This window comes from Hylobates moloch, unplaced genomic scaffold (assembly GCF_009828535.3).
Source record: "Hylobates moloch isolate HMO894 unplaced genomic scaffold, HMol_V3 SCAFFOLD_19, whole genome shotgun sequence".
In the NCBI taxonomy this organism is placed as follows: domain Eukaryota; kingdom Metazoa; phylum Chordata; class Mammalia; order Primates; family Hylobatidae; genus Hylobates; species Hylobates moloch.
The window spans coordinates 72,105,241-72,129,824 of NW_026652294.1; the positions used below are offsets into that span (position 1 = coordinate 72,105,241).

The 24,584-nt window shown below is 38.4% G+C and overlaps 1 protein-coding gene across 1 annotated transcript in view; it reads right to left on the reverse strand.

The window, feature by feature from the left end:
• Positions 1–218: 218 nt before the first annotated feature.
• Positions 219–24,584, reverse strand: part of UHRF2 (ubiquitin like with PHD and ring finger domains 2) — a 101,621-nt gene continuing 77,255 nt past the window's right edge. The window contains exons 9-16 of the mRNA XM_032137951.2: positions 20,395–20,499; positions 13,666–13,772; positions 10,234–10,396; positions 9,446–9,586; positions 7,671–7,767; positions 6,888–7,045; positions 2,622–2,720; positions 219–1,238 (exon numbers count right to left, since the gene is read on the reverse strand). Of these exons, the coding sequence (XP_031993842.1) occupies positions 1,092–1,238; positions 2,622–2,720; positions 6,888–7,045; positions 7,671–7,767; positions 9,446–9,586; positions 10,234–10,396; positions 13,666–13,772; positions 20,395–20,499 (1,017 nt within the window). The 3' untranslated portion in view covers positions 219–1,091. The remainder of the gene's footprint in view (positions 1,239–2,621; positions 2,721–6,887; positions 7,046–7,670; positions 7,768–9,445; positions 9,587–10,233; positions 10,397–13,665; positions 13,773–20,394; positions 20,500–24,584) is intronic.

The following is a 24,584-nucleotide window of genomic DNA, read 5'->3' on the forward strand; positions in this document are numbered from 1 at the left end:
AACAGAGTAAGACTCTGTCTCAAAATGCCAAACAAACAAAAAAACTGAGGAAGAAATTTGTTCTGAGTGCTTAAGATTTCATTCTGGTTCTCATTACCAGTGCAAAGTAAAAAAAATGTTTCAATAGAGATGCACAATGAAAAACTCCAGATATAGGATCCTTTAAAACTGGTAACATAAGCCAGCCAAGTGTAAAAAAGTAAAGCAAAACAAGCTGCTTTTCTGATCATAAAATATTTATTAAGGTATACTTTAGGGAATATAGTGAATATAAAATTTAGGATCACAATATGAAGCAATTTCAAATCCTCTCAAAGGTCAGCACAGCCCTCAAAACTCTGCAGATGTAAAACCACTGGTGAGACACTAAAAGCAGTTCGACTAGTACAGAAGTGGATTTTCATGAACATTTACAACTAGAGCATATGAATACCTCTTTTAAGTGCAAAACCACACCACATTACACTAATGCAGCAACAATGCATTCATTATTGTTCTCATTAGTCATTAGTAGTCAACTTGCATAAAACACCAGAAAAAAGCACAATGGAGTTCACAAAGTGGGCTAAAAAAATGAACCTGTCCTTGCAAAACACACATTGTAATGGAAGAAGAGACGTTAAAAAAGTATATGCACACTTTAGAAGCTGTGTTCATTCCAAGGATCTCAAGTGTCATTTCCTCTTCTGTAAAATCAAATTACAAGAACCAGGCACAACTAATATTTGGGAGGCAGTGTGTAGCTAAAATTTCATTTGACTAGTTATTCAATGATTTTTAAAATCCCCATAAATCTTTTCTGTCCTGAGGTAGTTGCAAAATAAATCGTAACTTGGATATCAACTAGAGCTGAGGCTTTGACTTTTTACTCATTAAAACTAGTTGTTACAGGAACTACCTTTAGATATTTAAAAGACAGTTGAGAAATGGGCCTCTTACTACACACACAAGATGATGGCTATGTGGGAAAGAGGATTAGCTGCTTCAGAACGTGAGAGATACAGTCCACCATTTCTTCCACCCTCCCCACCCATTTTAGATTCTTTATTGTCCAAAAAGCCACCATGAACAACACAGTGAAAGCAGGCAGATCATCGTCCTTTACTGTAGCCAGGGAAGAAAAGGTCAAGTAGAGTCTGCAGAATCTCATTGGGAATCATGATGTAATTCTGGCCAAGATCATGTCGGCAAGCAGGGCAGGAGAAAACCTGTGCCTTAAAGGAGCGCTGTAGGCAATCCTATGGTAAAAACAAAAACATCCGATTTAATCTGAGCATAAAGCATGTAAGTACTCAGCAACTTATGCTTTTAAATAGGAACCAGAAACTGGTAATGACAGAAATGTACAGAATGAACAAACATAAAGGCTTGAATCTGCACTATGGAAAAGGCTACAGTCATGGCTTTAGTTTCATCTCTGGCAGATATTGGGAGCCTTCAGGTAAATTATTTATGTAATTTGTGCATCAGTTTCCTCATCTACTAAAATGATGGAGTTAGAGATTACATATGGTTGCCACTAGCCTAATCTTTTGGGTTAGATTTTAACCCTGTCCTTTCTAAACAGAGCCCCAGAGGGGAAAAAAAAATCAGGATTCCCTTGGTTAGAAATGAATTTTATACTTCACCAAATCATTTAACATATAGTGAGTCTTCCAAAAATATACTTAGCAGCCAGGCATGGTGGCTCATGCCTGTTATCCCAGCACTCTGGGAGGCTGAGGCAGGTGGATCACCTTAGGTCAGGAGTTCAAGACTAACCTGGCCAACATGGTGAAACCCTGTCTCTACTAAAAAATACAAAAATTAGCTGGGCAGGGTGGTGCATGCTTGTACTCCCACCTACTCCGCAGGATGAGACAGGAGACTTGCTTGAACTGGGGAGGCAGAGGTTACAGTGAGCCCAGATCGCACCACTACACTCTACCCTGAATGACAGAGAGAGAGTCCATAAAAAAAACAAAAAAACAAAAACAAAACAAAAAAACAAAACAAAACACACACGCACACACACGTATATATATGTGTGTGTGTATATATATATATATATTTAGCAGTACTAAATACATTGAATGTACAGTTAACTCAAGATCAGGCACAAACTCATATGTAGATTTGTTTCCATTTTATAAAAGAAACTGAAGTTCTGAAGTTAGGGCACATAATCACCACTGGGTAGAGCAAGATTCAAACCTTGGCTTGACTAAAACACAAACTTTCCTTTTACACCACACTGAAAACACAATATTCAATTCATCTGGGCATGATGCTGGATATAAACTGTTTTATATTATTTATTAATAAAAACACTCCAGTCTGCACTATAATATATAAAACATATAAGCTATTACAGACAAGAGCAATGATCTTCTTTCCCATTTCAGCCCCTCCTCAAAATTCCAAACATTGATAGAATACCTCAAACGACACATATTTGAATTATTATTACTATCTAATTAAAACATGCATTTACCACCAAGATGTAACTAAATGCTTCTTAACTAGAAGGTTCCACAACTATCCTGCTTCATGGAAAATGCTTCTTAGCATGCTAAAAACAGGTATAGAGATTACTGTGCCTTCATGCCTAACAGGGAAAGTGAGGAAGGAATTCTACTTACTTTACAGACATTGTGGAAGCACTCAGTTGTCACAGGCTGGTAAACTAGCTCCTGACAGCAAACGCACATAAAAGATTGTTCCAATTTTTTCAGAAAATTCTAGAACAGTATCCAAGTATAAGGAAAGAAAAGTTAGCAGTTCATAATATGCTAATAAAATTCATCTATTGTATATTTCAAAACAGCTAGTAGAGAATAATTCAAATGTTCCCAGCATAAAAGATAAATGTTTGTAGTGATGAACATTCCAATTATCCTGATTTGATTATTACATGTTATATGAATATATCAAAATTTCACATGTATCCCAAAATATATCCATTTATTATTTAGCAATAAAAATGTTTCAGTCACATTTAATGTCGTCTATTTAGAGGCCGGGAGTGGTGGCTCACGCCTGTAATCCCAGCACTTTGGGAGGCTGAGGCAGGAGGATCACAAGGGCAGGAGATTGACACCATCCTGGCTAATACAGTGAAACCCCGTCTCTACTAAAAATACAAAATATTAGCCGGGCGTGGTGGTGTGCGCCTGTAGTCCCAGCTGCTGGGGAGGCTGAGGCACGAGAATGGTGTGAAACAAGAAGGCCGAGCTTGCAGTGAGCCGAGATCGTGCCACTGCACTCCAGCCTGGGCAACATGGCGAGACTCTGTCAAAAAAAAAAAAAAAAAAAAAGTCTTCTATTTAAAAAAATCAAGTAGTCTTGATTGTGACTACCTGAGAAGAGCAAACTTACATAAAGAAACCCCATTCCATACACATTAGTTTTAAATCACAGTATGGCGTAGGAAAAGTTGCAAAGTCAATATATGATATTAAAAAGTCAATGTCCCCCTAAACGTCATATTGCAGGGATAAACTATTTTTCACTTAAAAAATAAAAAAATCATGGGCAACTTCTCTCAAGGTCATTACATACTGACTGCCTTTTTTTCAAAAAGCTGTTCTGCACAGTATTCCAGTGTATGAACATGTATTATCTATTCAATCTTCTGCTGTTATAAAACTTGAATATCTGCCTTTAGGAGCTTAAAAAAAAAAAAAACTAGGAAACAACTCTGTAGTATCTAATACCATAAACAAAACATTTATTTTCCTAGGATTATTCTGTGATATTTTACCTCAATCCTAAAATCCCATACCTTCCTGATGCTAATGTTTACATACAGTAGGATGAAATTATAAAAAGTAGAGCCACCTAATGTAAACATGATCAAATGGATACCCTGTGTTCTTCAAAAGCCATTACTGGCTCCATTTCATCTTGGCTGGGTTTTTTTTTTTTTTTTTTTTTAGCTAGAAGGAAAACTAGTTTTTTTCTAAATAGTCATAAAGATAATCCTTCACTTATTTTAGGTAGTAAGGGAGTGCATTTCATATTTATTTTTTATATTAATATAAAAAGTAAGGCCAAGCATGGTGGTTCATGCCTGTAATCCCCGTACTTTGGGAGGCTGAGGCGGGTGGATCATTTGAGGTCAGGAGTGCTAGACCAACCTGGCCAACATGGCCAAACCCGTCTCTAGAAAAAATACAAGAAATTAGCCGGGCATGGTGGCAGGTGCCTGCAATCCCAGCTACTTGGGAGGTTGTGGCAGGAGAATCACTTGAACCCAGGAGGTGGAGGTTGCAGTGAGCTGAGATCATGCTACTGTACTCCAGCCTGGAAGACAGACCACAACTCCATCTCAAAAACAAACAAACAAAAAAACCTTAAAAGTTTCAAATTTAAAAATTGAATGTCACATTTCAAAAGATGTCTCATATTAACTGATTTATGAACATGGATCATTAAAGTCAAATGCATTACAAAGTATTATAAAGACATTTTAAAAAGATGGCAATTATGGGGAGATGCTGAAAACTTTCTACCAGGTACTCTCTCCCTAACAAACTCCTTTGTAAATGACCAATATTTAACCTGGTACTTCTATAGTTCCTATAATACGGGTATATCTAATACAGGTATTTTGAGTTACAGGTAGCTCCAATGTGCTAGGCACTCATCTACAGTGGTAATAAAAAGGCAGTCTGGCCGGGCGCGGTGGCTCACGCTTGTAATCCCAGCACTTTGGGAGGCCGAGGCGGGCGGATCACGAGGTCAGGAGATCGAGACCACGGTGAAACCCCGTCACTACTAAAAATACAAAAAATTAGCCGGGCGTGGTGGCAGGCGCCTGTAGTCCCAGCTACTCGGAGAGGCTGAGGCAGGAGAATGGCGTGAACCCGGGAGGCGGAGCTTGCAGTGAGCCGAGATTGCACCACTGCACTCCAGCCTGGGCGACAGAACGAGACTCCGTCTCAAAAAAAAAAAAAAAAAAAAAAAAGGCAGCCTGTGCTCTCCTGGAACTTACGTTCCTACAGGAGACTAAACAAACAAAAAACAGTTTCAGATAGTAATAACTGATGAAGCAGAGCAAACTGACTCATGCCTATAAACCCTGCTACTTAGGAGGCTGAAGCGGGAGGACTGCCTGAGGCCAGGTGTTCGAGATCAGTCTGGGCAACATAGTAACCCCATCTGTTTGGATTTTTTAGACTAAATTTTAAAGAGTTGCTATTTTAGAAAGGGTAGTTGGGGAAGATCTTTCTGAGGAATCTATTTATACAGACTTAAAGGATATGAAAGAGTGAGATACATGAAAAGAGAATTCCAGTCAGAGAAACAGTACATATGTAAAGGCCCAGGGTTATCAAGATGTCGAGCGTGTTTAAATAAAACAGTGACCACTGCAGTCAAGCAATCTGGGCACAAGAGTACTAGTTTAAGAGGAGACTACAGATGTAGGTAGGGCTGCTGATCACAGGGCCTTTGGAAGGAGTTTGGACATAAATATATATACACATATGTATTTATTTAAAATCACTGTTGGCTAACACCTGTTTTTTTCTGGTTTAATAAATGTGTTCCTGGCCTATCTGAAGAGAATGGGCATGAAACTTGTCCAGGGCAATAGTACATAACATCCAGAGTAATCACTAGCAGCAAGGTCACAATAATATGATCTAGGAAGGTCAGATTCTGTCCCAGTGGGATACTACCCATAGGGAAGACAACTTTCACATCACTCAGGTGGCTTTTTCCTCCATCTGTAATTGCTTCTTTCCCACCTACAGTGGAAACTCACCTCAGTTATCACTAACAAGCCCTATGTTTCCCAACCAGAGAATAATTAGGCTGATTAACAACTGCTTCCTGTATCTTAATTTCCTACAAGTGAAAATGAGTGTGACCTAACAAAGTCAGACTCTTCTTACGCCTGGGTGTCTTGACTAAAATACAAGTAAACACTTCTCAAAGTGTAATCACTTTCCCCTGTCCTCTAAACATGTAAGCCTCATTTTGCCAAAGATAACTCAATGTATCACATTTGAGGAAGTAACAATTCCAACATAAATCCAAATATTTGATAAATTTCAGCATTTCTAAAAGTTTAAAAATCCTATTTAAAAAATTCTTCCTTAATAATAATCACTATCTCTCACAAAGGAAACTGCAGAGTTTTTGTGTTGCTGCTTTAAGTCTAGATAGAAAAGATATACAGACATAGGGGCATATCAACACTTTGGAGAGAAAGAAAACAGAAAAGTAATTGTATTATAAATGACAAGGGGTCAATATTTAATAGAAGATTCAAATTTATAAGTAAAATTAAAGACACAATAAGTGAAAAAAGAATGAAGAGATAGTTCATATTTGAAGCCTCCAACTTTACGGATTTGATAAGAAAGGCTTGCTTGCAAAACACAGCTTAACACAAAACCCATACATTAATTAACCATGTGATTCCTTTTTACTTTAAAATTATGTGATTAAGAAAAAATGAAAATTTAAAAACAAAAAATACTTAACAGATAATCTGGTTAATTTTACCACTTAGTTTAACATGTAGCTTTTGAAAATTGTGCTGAACTGCTTAAGACTTATGCTGTTAGGTAACTGAACTGTAACAAAAACTTTCGTGGCGATTTTTAGATTAAACTGACCATGTTTCACAACTGAAAATTCTTCTGAGGAACAGTACCTCAAAGTAAAGTAACTTTGGGCATAGAGCAGTCAAAATCCAGCATCTAAGAGGTTTACAGTAAATTTAGGTGCATGCATATGTGTTGCCTCAGATTATTTCTGAAAGGTAGTGGCACTGGATTAGAAAACCGGGTAGAAGGATGAAGTTTTGACTGATGTGTGAAAAACATACTTCATGAGACAATTACTTATCATTTGTTAATATGAGAATGTTATTATTTAAAAAAATCTTCACATACTGGTCCTTCCACAAGATGTGCAAGCACTTCATCCCACAGCTTCTGGTTTTGACAATCTTCTCTGATGAGATGTTGCTGTTGAGGAGTTAGTTGAAAAGCCTCAATTGCTTCTGCTGAATCTGATGCTTTGTATACTTTGGAGGCGCTTGGACAGTCATCTAGATTTATTTTAAAAATTTATCAGCAGACTTACAAGTGGTTCTAAGCAGAACTATGAAACAAAAGAGTTAACTGGCACAAGTAATGTTTAGCAGAAAGATAACCAACATAAAACAGCATCTGATTTCCCCTAAAATTTAGGATACTGTTATTTCCTGCTATTTGGCTCTGACACTATTAAACAAAAGATTCATCTTCTACCATGCCCCCCCAGCCAAATCCTTTGCTTTCATTTCTTATAAGTCTCTCAATTTATTTTCTTAATATTTCTCTTTATTAAAAAGTCTGTTGGCTGGATGCAGTGGCTTCTGCCTGTAATCCTAGCACTTTAGGAGGCTGAGGCGGGAGGATCCCTTCTGCCCAGGAGTTCAAGACCAGCTTGGGCAACATGGAGAAACCCCATCTTTACAAAAAATACAAAAATTAGCCAGGTGTGGTGGTGTACAGCCGTGGGCTACTTCGGAGGTTGAGGTAGGTGGATCGCTTGAGCCCAGGAGGTCAAGGCTACAGTGAGCCAAGATCTTTCCACTGCACTCCAGCCTGAGTGACAAGAGTGAGATCCTGTCTCAAAAAAAAAAAAAAAAAGTATGTTGTTATGATTTATATTTTGCAATCATTACCTACCATCTGAAATTGGCCTTTTTGTGGTTCCCCTGGGCTGCTTCTTTGACTGTCCTTTAGTCTTCTTCCCTTCTTTATCTGAAGGGTAACCTGCTGGATACTGATGGGGGGAGGAGGGAGAGTACAATGCAGATTTAAGCTTCACAGAGAAGGGGGGTTTAGATCCCGGTGAGAAATTAAAAGGGAGGGGAAGACTACACTTTCTCCAACTGAAAAACTTTACGTAAAAGAAATAGAATAGACATTTAAAGGAAAAGAATTCAAAGCACAGACAACTCTTAAAATCCCAATATACGTAGCTGTGACTACTAAGAGATTCCGTTTTATAATACACTGATCTTAAGTTTGAGATCTAAGAAAGGTAAGTCTTCAGGAGTTGTGATTAGATTTCCTTAAAGTTTAAGGAAAGTAGAATACAGAAGTGAAGGTAAATGAGAACCAATCATAGAGCAAAACAGAACAGAAAGCAAACAGATTGGATCACAGTAAATTGTGGAGTTCATCTAAAAAAATATCAAAAACATTAAGGGTCAAACTTCTCATCTCCTAAAGTTAGGGGGAGGAGCTTTTAGAAGACCTAAAGCAACTAAATTACTAAATCCTCCACCAGCTAAGAGTTAGACTTGAAGTAATACATTCTATCTATCATCCTTATGTTCCAATGGCTACCTTCTTTGAGGGGGTGGGTGGGGTGGGAGGAGCATGCTTTGTAATAACAGTCATGCTTACACAGCACCGTATGTTTCAGGCCTCAATGACTATTACTCATTATAGCAGATGGGCTCACATGCTTCTGCTCAGTTTCAAATATAACCTATCTATAACAATGCTCTCAACAGGGACAACTGAAAAATCTTCTGAAAGTGAATTTGACAAAGTTGTTTTTATATAAAAAAGAATTATTTTAGTAGTTGTTTTAGCAGCTGATGGTCTTATTTTCAACAATCATTCTATGAGTTTAAAAAGACAACAAAAAGAGAAACAGACTTGCATTACAAAACACACACTCACCTGCCTGGGTGGTCAGACACTTGCCCATAGTTCAGCCCCTACACATGCAGTGTGGGCAGAGCCAGGGGAAATGATAAAGCTGGCAGTTTTTATGGGAAGCACAACAATGGGGAATGATGGGAGATGAACTCAAACCATGCTCTGAGGTCAGTGTCAGGGACAAATTCTAGGGTATACAGGCAGTGAAGGGATTAATGCAGCCATACCATCCACTATGCACACAAAATCAACGAAGTCTTTATGGGTTAACAGCTGAGCATGGGCAAAGGGGAAAAAAGACAAAGCACTAAAGGTGGTGGCAGGGCAGGGAAGCAGCTTTGCAGGGGAAGAGAGAAAAGGGGTGAGGAAGAGTGAGAAAGGGAGAAGGCAGACCACTCTTATAAAGCCACGTCCCCACCCTTCCCCTACCAGAGAGACACCCCCCGTGCCCTCTAGGATAAATGTCCTTTTCCAGGGCCTCCTATACCTAAATTTTATGAATCCCTTTCCCTCACACTTCAAGTCATTTCCAAATTGATTTGGAAATATTTTACTTTTAATTAACAAGTCCAGCTTTTCCCAAGCACAACCCTTGGTCATACAGCAGTCTGACATCTAGGATACTACCTTTTCTCTTCTTTTCCTCTGTCTGTTTGCATGATCTTATTCCTCACCCCTTATATTCCACCAGTCAATTGCTGTGGGTTATATCCAGTGTTAAGGCATGTAGATAGTAGAGGTGTATATTTTTATGAACACACAGGCAGCCTAGACGAATGTAATCTAACCTGTAAACGTAGACATAATCTCCTTGACCGTTCTATTCCTTCAGAGGTCCAAGGAGCAGGTTCAACATCATCTCTTCTTAAAAGATAGCGCCAAACCAAGAATCCATGGCTTGATGAAATCTCTGGCCAGTATTTCACCACCTAAATCACAATATTTCAGTGCCAGTTTGAGATTTAAAGTTTAGACTTATTCATCACATCAGTGGTATCAAAATAATCTTTGCCAGAAATGCCACTTCTGAATATACTGCTTTGCTATAAGGATAGTAAGTCAAGAATATTCACTAAAACAGTTTTGACCTTAATTCCTATTACAGTACTTCCCATATGAGGACTGCTATAAATTTAATAGAGTAACAAGATTATGCTAATTAACAGAATCTGTATCGTAAAGATGGCAGCAAATGCCTCTTTTTAAACAAAGAACGCAAATCTATTATTATGTGCTCTGCTTTGAAAATCTATTACAACTAAAATCATTCAAAAAGTATACAAAAATCAAGTTATACAACAGCCAGTTACTTAAACAGCTTTATTATAGAGAACATAGACTTACATTAAAAAAAAAAAAATCTTAACCCAACTCTGCCCTAGGAACTTGAAATAAGCCTTAAAAGTAAAGTGCTGAAGTTAAGAGTTTGCTTTATGCATCTGTTCAATTTCCAGAAAAAGTAGCAATATAAGATGGCTACTGTTTCCTCGAGCCCACCCACAGTAGTTTCTTGCAACAACCCTGCCTTGAAAGCCCAGGAAGAATGACAAACAAGATGTCATGCCAGATAGAGCACCTTATAAATGCCATCATATCTGTTGCCTTCTTCAGGAGCATATTTGCTGATCTTCCTCCCTTTAAAACTGCGTATCACTCTGACTGGCTTACCAGCTCTCCAATTCCGAGACTCTGCTCCAATTTTATCATCCAATGGAGCATCACAGTTTAGGGCCAATGCCCTAAAAAACAACAAAAAAGTCTTTATACCACGTAATTTTTCTTCAAGCATACAATCGAGTCATTAGCTCAATTAAAAGGTGAATTATACCTTACCTGATGGTTAAGAGTCTATGATTCTTTCCATATTATTCCAGATAATAGGATTATGCTTTCCCCCACCAGCAGAGAAGACAAATCAGTTTTCTGATGTCACCCCCAAGCCAGGGGATTGGTTCTCAGATAGCCTGTAGGGTTCTTCTGAAAGTAATAACATCTGTGCCACGTATAATAGAAAACAACTAGAAATACATGGAATTTTTCTTTAAATAACGTTTGTTGGGGGAAGGGAGAACGTTGGAAAACTAAAGCAAATGATTGTTTCAATAGTGATCTTTGGTAAGGGTGTGAGGTGAATTGCTGGAATAATGTAGAAAGAAATCCAGAAATATAAATTTGTGAGCAAGGTACAAATGACCTTCCCAGGTCTACTTTCCACATTCCAGACAATAGAGAATCCTTAAAGTTTAAAAGATATTAAGAATAAGTGGTGTATCAGAATATTCTTTAAAGGTCTCCATAAAAAGTTAAATTTCAATAAGCCTGAAGCATCCAAATGCCTGTGCTAACGACAATGAAGACTTCTGGCTGCTTGAGATCACTACATTTTACTGATAATGCATTAATGCATGGTCAAAGAGGAACACTGAATTGGAAGTAGTAACTGACTTAGCTGGAACTTACTTAGTATATGCATTCACCTAATAGTAGTAAATCAATGAGCTTATTAGATGTTAGAAAACCTTACTCTTGGGAGAACCTAGTTGTACCAAAATCTGTATTTAAATTATTTTTAGTATTTTAAAATAACAATTTTAGAATCAGTTTAAAATTAGCATTTTCCTCTAGGACACCTACATCTTAAGTGAAAAGAAAACACTGAGAACACTTAAGGTTTAAAAAACAAAAAACAGAACTATACCCAATCTGGTGAAAGCAGATACGACATAAAATACTTCTTCAGGGTTTAATTCTTTTTATGCAGGCTCAAGTTAAAAAAATAGACTTCAAGAATACGACTAACCTATTGAAAAGAAACATCCTGACCATAGTTATATTTTCAGTGAGTAAATAAGCCTGAAAGTATTTTGTTTTAAAAAATAACTCATATAGCTGTGGTCAAAGAGTTGAAGCTTCCCAAGTTACCCTTTTTTTAATCTAAAAGGAAGATGCATTAAAATTCTGGAAGGTAGAAAAAAACACAGCCATCAACTCTAGGGCTAGTATTACGTCTTACTTACAGAATACCTATTGAGATATTATACCTATTTTATCTTAAAGAGCTAGGGTAAGTATTACCTTCATGTCACTGAATGGAATGCTTTAATGCTCACGGATACCTTCAGTCATAATTACTGCCACCACTAACTGGCACTGTCAACTCACTTCTGGCCTCAGGTAATTAGGCTATTCAAGTATATGAAAAGAGTCCAAGAGGATGAAACTAGGCAATACAGCAACAAAGCTCCTCCATTAATCTATCTGCCACTCAACCAGTCAGGTGCCTCTGACTGCCCTGATAAAAGATGGCCAGGTTACTTTGCTGCCTTCTTCAGTTTCTTAAAGTTGGAAGAGCTGGGAAGAAATAGGAATAAACTCAGCAGCAAGAAGGTGTCGAACTACCTCTTAGCAAAGAAGCAAAAATGAATTCAACCATACACTACTGGGGAAAGAGTATACTATGGGTCAGCGCAAAGGGCCTTTCACCTCAGTTTTCATGTTTGTAAGACATACAGGTACCTTTGCTCAAGCACTTTTACAATCACAAGGTGTATTCACAACTTAACGTATAAACTGACAGACGGGATGTTAAAGTCTCTCTGATAATTCAATTCTAAATTGTTTTCAGTTGATATTTCATTTTCACTATCTCCTCTTTATAGCAAACAAGTTTCCTGCTTGTCAATTATTTTCTAATGAGACTGTAGCGGTACTTATCAGATTATCCAAAAGTGTGAAAGGAATCTAACATGTACATTACAATGGTGGATAGTTATGAAGGAAGTTCCTTTCAAGCAAAATTATCGATTATTAAAGGGAAAAATAATTTTCAGATTTGACAACTTGAAAGAGTCCTTTTGCAAATTTGAGATACATTTTCCTTGACAAAAACACATCAAAATATTTATTTTAAGACATTCTTCTTGAAGGACTGCTTTCTTGCTAGAAAAGAATAGCTAAGCTCCTGTGTCTCAAGAATGTTTTCACCAGCAAATCTGACCTGTCTCCTCTGCTGGTTCAGTAAAAATAATCCTACTGTCAGAAACAATATAGAACACATAAAAACAGAGATTCTATGTAAATTGATACACATGAAAGTCTTGAAATCATACTCGTATATTCTTTACATCACACAGTAATCAGAAATTAAGGGGACACTACTTAAAACTGAGTGATGTAGACTCAAAGTGAAAAACACTCACTTTTATTCAATCGACGAAATACCCTTAATAACAGGATATAAAAACAGTTAACTTTATGAAACGTTCACAAAAACTTCAGTAGGACAAACTATAATGTGATTTTTGCTATCTGGTGGTCTGGGTTACTTATTAATATTGGTATTAGCATGCATTTATAAAATAAAAAATTTTGAAATTAATAAATTTTCTGTACCCATGGGAGCTGAGATGTCATTAGTATTTCTATAGAATAAAGGTCAGCACACGGTGGCTCTTTTGTAATGTCTTAAGGGGATTTAGTTAGAAAAGATCACTTTTGTAACTAAATGAACATTCCCTTTAACAACTCTTAGAAGATATCTGATTAGCAGACATTCTAAAAGTACATTCAGTACAGATCTGATTAAGTTACCTTATGCTTCATTTATGTACATAAATGTGGCTCCCAAACATAACTTTATTTCACATTACTGAGTTTACTCTAAAAAGGAGTTTGTCACTTTTAGCTTTGACCAATGTAGTAGTAGACAAGCCACCTTATTCTCAATTTCACTTAAATTACACAGGCTCCTTTCCTTCAAAGTTGTTAACATTTTCAAATGCATACCACAGGTATTCATTAAGACTAGAAATTATGGCATTTAAAAAATAACGGTATAAAGATATGTTAGGATGCTGATAAACAATTACATAATCAGGCACTGGAATTTTAATTTCAGATCTTTAACTCCCAGTTTGAAATTCTCCTCTGCAATGTAAGTTACAATTTACAGTCCTATAATAAAACTTTTATTCAATGTTCAAATTGTAAACAGTGTTTATAGTAGTACCTGTTCATGTTTGTTAATGTTTGATCAGCTGAAGGTGCACCAATTCTTTTATTACCAGCAAGATTTTTACCACCGCTTCCAGTGTATGTGAATTCATCACCTCGGTCCTGTCAGAGAAGATTTTCTTTATTAAGAAAGCTAAACCCAAGTATAATTTCATCAATTCTTATTTCAGAGTCAAAACATTTCATTAGGATGTTATGAGTTGACATTTTCTCTTGAGGCATCTCCCAAAATAATGCAAAATTTAAATGCAATCTTGTGTGTAGTATACCTTCAAGTTATATAACTTGACCTAACACTTTCACTTTAAATTATACTTTTCAACATCTCCAAATATGGTTAGTCTCATGCTATATATGTAGTAAAATAATCAATAGAATGTTACAAACAAGGTAAGGTCTTATGGATTTAAATATTATATTTTATTCAATTCAATGTTAAAACTTATCAATACTAGCTTGTAGGTTCTTTATAGATAATACCACTTCAACAAACACTCCATAACCAAATTTCCGACTGACATCTACACCATACCTAAGTGTGCTGCCTCAAATTTCAAATTCTGGCATTGACAATAAATAAGTACTACAAAAGCAAGTTTACCTAAAAACTTCACATTAACTTTTTTTTTGAGACAGAGTCTTGCTCTGTCACCCAGGATGGAGTGCCATGGCACGATCTCGGCTCACTGTAGCCTCTGCCTCCCAGTTTCAATCGCTTCTCCTGCCTCAGCCTCCCAAGCACCTGGGATTACAGGAATCTGCCACTGCGCCTGTCTAGCTTTTGTATTTTTAGTAGACATGGGGTTTCGTCATGTTGGCCATGTTGGTCTCGAACTCCCAGCCTCAAGTGATCCACCCGCCTTGGCCTCCCAAAGTGCTGGGATTACAGGCATGACCCACTGCGCCCTGGCTTTCATATTAAAATTCTAACAGCATAGTTAAGTTCCCTTTATTTCATATTCTGTGGGTTCACCCGTATCACACATTCGGGTAAAATAATCGCCTCCCATTAAGAAGAAATTTAGAAAAAATTTGAAAAATCTAAAAGTAATATAAAGCATCTAATAAAAAAAAAAAGGCCAGAAGATGTTATTATACACTAGCTCTCCAATTACTTCTACAGCAGCTACAAATTTATATGGATATTATTGTCTCTATCTGATTCAGTACTGGAAACAAATTAAGAAAAGTAACTATCAGTGCACAATTAATTCTACTAACACTAGCAAAATAGTGATTCTTTAATGCAAGATCATTTTAATTAGTTTAGACAACTTAGACAATGATGTTTTGTATCTACTAAATTCTTATGATAGAAGTCAATTATTTATACTTTGTTTTTCCCTTGGATTAAAAGCCACAACTAAACATCTCATAGTCTTAAAGTGTTATTGGTCCAAAACCCTTAAATTTACTTTCACCTTTTGTTAATCCAATATTAAGGTCTACATATTTTTTAAACAAGGTATTATGAAACTTAATCTTTAGTATGTATTCTATGAGAAGGAATTCTAATAAATACGTACATCTAGAACAGTTTAGAATACTTCTTAAACTGATCAAAACCAGTCTTCCACCCGGTATCTGGACAGACTCCACAATATTCATATTCATAACTCTGTCAACTTTTCAAGTTATTATGGGAGTGCCATAAAGAAAAAGTAATGGAAAGTAAGAGAGCATAGTAAGACAAATGTAAGCTAAATAGTATTTAAAACATTTCTGATTATTCTTCAAGCAGCAAATCAAGGAAACATGGCTAAAATTCTGTACCATTAACTCATTTGTACTTTAATCATTACATCAACAAAAACATTATATTATCACGAGGGAAAAAACTGTCAGACTGTAAGAACTCAACCATATTATTTCAGGCTATTTTTCCTATGGAAAGGCCAGGCGCGATGGTTCATGCCTGTAATCCCAGCACTGTGGGAGGCCAAAGCAGGAGGCCTGCTTGAGCCCAGGAGTTCAAGACCAGCCTGGGTGACATAGCGAGACCTTGTCTCTATTAAAAAATAAAAATAAAATATTTTTCCTAAGGAAAAATAATCAGCCTAAATTTGTTGCATCTTCTAGTCAATGATCCATTAAATTGTGCCTGGGAGGCAGTAGCCTAAACAAGTTCTGCTACCTGGGAAGAGCTCACATAAAGCAGCTCTGTGTACACAAGGGACATAGCACTGCTCCAAAGTAACTCAGTTCTTCAGTTATTCCCAACGTCTATTATTCTCCCAAGCTGCTAAAGCAACTGTCTAAGACAACAAGCTGGATGCTCATATTCTTGCCATCATCAAGATCAGGTGGAAGACCTTTATCCCAAACTTCTCAGCCTCCTCCCTATAGACTATCAGATAAATAATTCCAAAGCACAACAAAGACAAACATTCCCCAAACTCCTTTAATGATTTAATTCAAGGTTGTCTAGATCACAGCCTCAAATTTTACCAGTTTCTCTCATAATAACCTTTACATCCCTGCAAAACTGTACCACTGCTAGTGGAACACACGTCTACTACTGGGGGGTTAGGTGGTGTTAGGAGAAGCATTTTACATATAATTCATTTAAACCTCACAGCAAGCCTTTAAGTACTATAAATCTTATTTTACAGATGTGGCAGAGGTTCAGTAAATCGCCTAAAATCACACAACTAGGAAAAGAGATGGCTCCACAACCAGGACACAAAACCAGACTCTGGCTTCCGGGTCTTCTCCTCAACACTGAGCAAACGACTTCCCAAGACAACTGAGAGGATGCACATCATCTTTGTGCGTCCTCACTTCTCAAAAGAGGTCACCAAAATACAAGGCACTAAAACTAGCATTTGATTAATTCTTAAGTTACTAGGCTAAAATATTAACTCAGTTATCAGCAGGTACGCAAGAGGATTACATCCGTTCATCCAGACAGAACAAAGATCACTGGCTTCATGAAATTTATACCAAATTCAAGAATTCAGGCAACTTTTTTTCTTAAATGTGAAAAGCTTATTCAGGTTTCCTTTTCCTAATCCTATAGATATACTTGCCTACGATAGAAAGATCAAAGAGTTGAAAACGCTTATAAAATATATAAACATTTCCAGACACATTTTAGCTGTCGATCAAGGCCTGTATGTCATCTTAGTCCTAAAATTTTTCTTCACATTATGTAATAGACTTAACTAAGACAATGAGCAGTTCATCAGTACTTAGCTTCACAAATGTTTTAACGTTTGACTAACTATATTCAAAAACATGGAAACAAGAAAATAAACTTCATATATTTAAGATAATATTCTTTTCTTTTTTTTAAAGACAGAGTCTCACTTTGTCATCCAGGCTGGAGTACAGTGATGTGATCTTGGCTCACCGCAACCTCTGCTTCCTGGGTTCAAGTGATTCTCCTGCCTCAGCCTCCCGAGTAGCTGGGATTACAGGCATGCACCACCACGCCTGGGGAATTTTTGTACTTTTAGTACAGACAGGGTTTCATTATGTTGGCCAGGCTGGTCTCGAAGTCCTGACCTCAAGTGATCAGCCCACCTCGAACTCCGAAAGTGCTGAGATTACAGGCATGAGCCACTGTGACTGGCCTTATTTAATATTCTGCTACAGAGAATATAACTAACATTTGAGTCCGTGCTATGTGCAAAGGGCCACATAAATTATCTCATTTAATGTAATCATCTTCCCGACATAAAATACTACTATTTCTTATTTTTACAGATGGGGAAGCTGAGTTATCAGAGTTAAATAATTTGGCCCAAGTCTCAAATACAACAAATGTCAGAGACCAGATCAAATACAATGGCCCAGACACTAAAAACAAATGTTAAAGAGACTACATTTCTAGTTGGTTTATTTATAAAGCCTTTAAAAAATTCCAAGAGCTGACTGTAATAAACTATGTAACATCTTTTGCATTTCTGACAAATACATAAAGACATAGCTTCAAAATATGGATGCTAAAGAAGAATGCAAAGGATGAACCTAAATATTTCCATTTTCATTTACTTTGCCATGTTAATGTAAATGCACTGCCAAATCTGCCTTTCAGAAAGACAGCACGCTTTTCTATTTCTGTCTGAAAACATACTGTATTTTGCGTTCTCTCTCCATAACTACTCGAATTGATTCATCTTTGTAACAATTCATGAAAGCAAGTCAATACCTGAAGACCACATATCTGATAAACAGTAAAAAAACAAACAACCCAATCAGAAAATGGCCCAAAAACCTGAAGCGCTATATAAAGAGGCTATACAGATGGCAAATAAGCAAACGAATCACGTCCAACAATAAGATATCACTACACACCTATCAGAATGGCTAAAACAAAAAACAGCAACAACAGCGAATGCTGGTGAGATGCAGAGAAACTGGATCACTCATATATTGCTGACAGGAACGTAAAACGGTATAGTCACTGGAGAAAAGTTTGGCAGTTTCTTACAAAAACTGAACATGCAACTGCCACATGTGACCCAGGAATTGCACTTCTGGGGCATTTATTCCAAAGAAATAAAGACTTATGTTTACAAAAAACCTGTTCACAAATATTTACTGTAGCTTTATCTGTAATGGCTAAAAACTCAAAAGAACTCAGCTGTTCTTCCATGAGTAAATGATTAAATGAACTGTTGTACATGCACACCATGGACTAGTACTTGGCAATAAAAAGGAATGAACTATTGATACACGCCACAATCTCCAGAGAATCATGCTGAGTGGAAAAAGCCAATCTATATACTTCCATTTATAAAAATTCTTGAAGTGACAAAATTATAGGAATGAAGAAATGAGGCTGGGAGCAGTGGCTCATGCCTGTAATCCCAGCACTTTGGGAGGCTGAGGTGGGCGGGTCACTTGAGGTCAGGAGTTTGAGACCAGCCTGGCCAACATGGTGAAACCCCATCTATACTAAAAATACAAAAATTAGTCACACATGGTGATGCATGCCTGTAGTCCCAGCTACTCGGAAAGCTGCGCCAGGAGAATCACTTGAACCTGGGAGGCAGAGGGAGATTGCATCCCTGCCCTGTAGCCTGGGAAACAGAGTGAGACTCTATCTTTAAAAAATAACGGGGGCTTATGCCTGTAATCCCAGCTATTTGGGAGGCTGATGGCGGGCAGCTGAGATGGTGCCAGGAGTTCCAGACTAAGCTGGGCGGTATGGGCAAGATTCCATGAAAAGATTAGTGGTTGTCAGAGGTTAAGAAGTAAGAAGCAGTGGGAGGCTATGTCTGATAGGTGTAGCTATAAAAGGGCAACACAATAAGGGAAACTGTGGTAATATAAATGTTCAGCCCCTGACTGTACAGTGTCAATATCCTGGTTCTGATATTGTACTATATAGTTTTGCAAGATGTCACCACTGGGAGAAACTGGGTAGAGGGCACAGGATCCCCTTCCCACCTTTTTTTTTTAAAAGGAGACAGGGTCTCGCTCTCTGTCACCCAGGCTGGAGTGCTGCACTGGCATGATCATGGCTCACTACAGCCTCGACCTCCTAGGCTCAAGCAATCCTCCTGCCTCACCCTCCTGAGTAGCCAGGACTACAGGCACATGCCACCATACCCAGCTAATTTCTCTGTTTTTTTTTTTTGGTAGGGACAGGACTTTGCCATGTTGCCCAGGCTGGTCTTGAACTCCTGAGCTCAAGAGATTCACCCACTTCAGCCTCTCAAAGTGCTGGGATTACAGGCATGAGCCACTGGACTCGGCCCTCTGTATTGTTTCTAATGCTACATGTGAATCTACAACTATCTCAAAATAGTAAGTTTAATTTTAAAAAATAATCTATAGATTTAACACAGGAACCAGTTTTTATTTTTTAAAAGAGAAAACTTAAAGAAGAATGACAAAAAAAGCTCTATAGAGGATAGGCACCGTGGCTCACGCCTATAATCCCAGCAGTTTGGGAAGCCAAGGTGGGCAGATCATCTGAGGTCAGGAGTTCAAGACCAACCTGGCCAACGTGGCGAAACCCCAGCTCTACTAAAAACTGACTGGGTGTGGTGGCTCACGCCTGTAATCCCAACATTTTGGGAGGCCAAGGCGGGAGGATCACCTGAGGTCAGGAGTTCGAGACCAGCCTGGCCATCGTGGTGAAACCCCATTTCTACTAAAAATACAAGAATTGGCCAGGCGCAGTGGTGCATACTTGTAATCCCAGCTACTCGAGAGGTGGAGGCAGGAGAATCGCTTGAACCTGGGAGGAGGAGATTGCAGTGAGCCGAGATTGAGCCATTGCATTCCAGCCTGGGTGGCAAAAGCAAAACTCCGCCTCAAAAAAGAAATACATAAAAATACAAAAATTAGCCAGGTGTGATGGCAGGCACCTGAAATCTCACATACTTGGGAGGCTGAGGCAGGAAAATCACTTGAACCCAAAGGCAGAGGTTGTAGGGAGCTGAGATCGCACCACTGCACTCCAGCCCAGGTGATATAGCGAGACTCCGTCTCAAAAAAAAAAAAAAAAAAAAAAACAAGGAAAAAAATAAAAGCTCTATAGAGAATATGTTTTCCTTGTAATAATCACTTCACAAACACATAAGTCAAACCAATACATGTAAAGAATAAACACTGTCAAATGATTTACTTTCTAACTTGTATAAAACTGATTACTTCAACAAAAACTGCTAAAAAGACACAATAGTATTTGATGTATCCTAGGCAAAGCTATTGTATTTTACAAATGATCAAGGCAGGTACTAATGAGTAAGGTTGTATAATGACTTACGACTTCATCTGCAAATCCACCAGCCAGGACAAGAGAATAAGCCCCATCATTACTTCGACCATGAATTCCACCAACATGGGGTCTGTGAACACCTGCTTCGCTCACCTATAAAACAATTAAAGAGAGTCTCAAAATATCTCTGAACAGTTAAGATACATTTACAAAATGCTTTCATATATATTATTGGTATCTAAAGACCCAAGAAGTGAATCTCACAGAGTTCTATCTTTTGCTTTCTCATTTTAAATCTCCTCAAACATAAACTTTAGGTTCTGAGAATTCTAAAACTGACTGCGTAGAATTCTGAGTTGCACAATAACTAGTACATAATTATCTTATGTCTATTGGAACTTCCAGCTCAACTCAGCTAAAAGAGGACTAGCAGCAGTCCATATCGTTTCTCTCTTATTTCTAGTCTTGGATAGTGGCCCTGCTGCCTACCTAGTTTGTGAAGTCAAAAATGCAGGAGTTATGTTAGCCCCATTCTTCTCCCTTATTATTCCTCAAACCCTTTTGGTTACAAGGATTGCTGATTTTACCTCCTAAATTTCTCAAATCCATCTTCTTTTACTTCCACTGTTCAATCTTAGTTTGAGTCATGAATGCTTACAATAGTTCCTTTTTTTACCGCCTCTAGTTTTGCTCCTTCAAACCCATCCTATCTATCACAAACTGGATGATTCTTTTAAAAATAATTCTGCTTTTGACTTTCAACTGCTTAAAATATATTAAGTGGTCACACAGTATCAAACCCAAGTCAACATGATTTATTACTCTCTCTAAATATGGCTCCTATCTATTTTTCCTAGCCTTATCTGCACCTTCTCCTTCAAGGAACATATATGCCTGAGCCAAAACTACTCAGTGTTGCCCAAACATGCTATCCGTTTCTACTTTAATCATTTCTACTTCAATGGATGACTGCTTTTCCCCTTGTATCTTCATTCCTGCCTCACTGAAACAAGTGTCACTTCTTTGTCAACTTCAAACTCCCTGAAAAAGGTATTGTAGTTCATCTGTTTGTCATACAATTGGTTTTGTTTTGTTGTTTTTTTTTTTTTTTTGGTAGAGACAGCGGTCTCACCATGTTGCCCAGGCTGGTCTTGAACTCCTGGGCTCAAGGAATCCTCCTGCCTCAGCCCCCAAGAGTGTTGGGATTACGGCATGAGCCACCACGCCTGGCCAATACAGTTGTTCTTAGCAGAGTAAAGGAAACTGAATTCAAGCTTGCACAATAATTTGGGGTGGGGGTGGAAAGGCACTTTAGAAGCTTTTATAAGCCAACAAGAAGGCGATAGCAACAGAACCTGGAAAGGTTTTGGCTTTTGAAACAACTCAGCCGAAGGTACCATTTGATCTCCCCACCTCAACCCTGGCCAAAATAATCTGTTTTTCCTAAATATTCCCCATTTTCTAAACAGCAAATCGATCTCACTAGTTGCTCAGGAAAACAACCTCATAGTCATCTTAGACTATATAAGGAGGCTTTCAGAGTTTAGAAAATAAATACGTGACAGACAGGTATATGAAAAAAAGACGCAAAAAAATAAGGCAATTAGAAATACACAGTGTATTTTTACTATATTTATAGTATTATATTCAATTTATATACAGTATTTTATTGTATTTATAGATCCAAAGTCATAATAACCTAAACTTTGAATACTGATTCAACCAAAATTATAATACAACTATTGCAAAGATAAGAGAACACAGAGAGTATTAAACTAAATGTTTCATCTTCCACAGAAAGAAGTTAATATGGCCGGGCACGGTGGCTCACACCTGTAATCCTGCACTTTGGGAGGCCAAGGCGGGTGGATCACCTGAGGTCGGGAGTTTGAGACCAGCCTGACCAACATGGAGAAACCCCATCTCTACTAAAAATACAAAATTAGCTGGGCATGGTGGCGCATGCCTGTAATCCCAGCTACTTGGGAGGCTGAGGCAGAAGAATTGCTTGAACCCAGTAGGCGGAGGTTGCGGTGAGCCGAGATTGTGCCACTGCACTCCAGACTGGGCAACAACAGCAAAACTTCATCTCAAAAAAGAAAGAAAGAAGTGAATACAACTAAAAGATGAATTTAAAAAAAAAACAGTATAAATACATTATTTATTAATAGAAATAAGAAGGTAGGGCCAGGCACAGTGGCTCACACCTGTAATCCCAGTACTTTGGGAAACTAAGGCAGGAGGAATTGACCCCAGGGATTCAAGATCAGTCTGGGCAACATGGTGAAACCCCGACTCTACAAAAAAACACAAAAATCAGCTGGGTGTGGTGGTGTGTGCCTGTAGTCTCGGCTACTCTGATGGCTCAGGGTAAAGGATAGCTTGAGCCCAGGAGGGGACTGTGATTATGGCACTGCATCCAGGAGGAAGGGGGAGGAGGAGGAGGAGGAGGAGGAGGAGAAGCTGCTGCCATGCCTGCCACCACCACCGCCACAAAGCCTATAATCCCAGTGCTTTGGGAGGCCAAGGCTGGAGCACTGCTTTAGGCCAGGAGTCTGAGACTAGCCTGCGCAACATAGCATGACTCTGTCTCTACCAAAAAACAAAACAAAACAAAAAAACACAGCCAGGCATGGTAGTATGCATCTTTACATCTTTAGTCCTAGCTAGGTGGAATGATCACTTGAGCCCAGAAGTCTGAAGTTACAGTGAGCTGTAACTGCTACTACACTCCAGCCTGGGTGATAGAGCAAGATGCTGTCTCTTTAAAAAAAAAAAAAAAAAAAAAAAAAAGAAAAGAAAGAAAGAAATAAGAAGGTAAATGCATAGGATACAACTAAAATTTTAAAGTGGCTGCCTCTGAGAAACAGAAAATGATGATGAAGCTGGGCGCAGTGGCTCACGCCTATAATCCCAGCACTTTGGGAGGCTGAGACAGGCGGATCACCTGAGGTTGGGAGTTCGAGATCAGCCTGACCAACATGGACAAACCCTGTCTCTATTAAAAATACAAAATTAGCCAGGCGTGGTGGTGCATGCCTGTAATCCCAGTTACTTGGGAGGCTGAGGCAGGAGAATTGCTTGAACCCGGGAGGTGGAGGTTGTGGTGAGCCAAGATCGTGCCATTGCACTCCAGCCTGGGCAACAAGAGTGAAACTCTTGTCTCCAAACAAATAAAAAAAAGATGAAAAGTAGGGTGCGTTTTAAAAATATAAATTATTTACTAGTATTTAATATATACATAGCTTTTTAAGCCATTTTTATGTATTACAGTTGGCCCAAAGGTTCCACATCTGCCAAATCAAAGAGAGTAGAAAACATTTGGGAAAAAAAAAAATAGACGGCTGTGTCTGTACTGAATCTGTCCAGACTTTTTCTTGTCATGATTCCCCAAACAATATAGTGTTAACAACTATTTACACAGCATTCACACGCTATTAGGTATTATAGGTAATCTAGAGATGATTTAACGTATAAAGGAGGATGTGCATAGGTTATATGAAAATACCGCACCATTGTGTAAAGGACTTTTTTTTTTTTTTTTTGAGACAGAGTCTCGCTCTGTCACCTAGGCTGGAGTGCAGTGGCACAATCTCGGCTCACTGCAACCTCTGCCTCCTGGGTTCAAGCAATTCTCCTGCCTCAGCCTCCTGAGTAGCTGGGATTATAGGCGCTTGCCAACACACCCGTCTGATTTTTGTATTTTTAGTAGAGATGGGTCTCACCATGTTGGCAAGGCTGGTTTCCAACTCCTGGCCTCAAGCGATCTGGCTGCTGCGGCCTCCCAAAGTACTGGGATTACATCTGTGAGCCACCACACCAGCCTGAGCTTGTGTGCAATTTGAGCATCCACAGACTTTGGTGTCTATAGGGGATCTTGAACCAATCCCCCACAGATACCAAAGGATAAGTGTATGTTATCTAAATGTTATATTGTATTAAAGGTCTAAGTACCAGGGCTGTTCAATATAAAAATTAAAGCTAGGCCGGGCGCAGCGGCTCATGCCTGTAATGGGAGGCCGAGGCAGGCGGATCACGAGGTTAGGAGATTGAGACTGTCCTGGCTAACATGGTGAAACTTTATCTCTACTAAAAATACAAAAAATTAGCCAGGCGTGGTGGCGGGCGCCTGTAGTCCCAGCTACTTGGGAGGCTGAGGCAGGAGAATGGCGTGAACCCGAGAGGCAGAGCTTGCAGTGAGCTGAGATCACACCACTGCACTCCAGCCTAGGCAACAG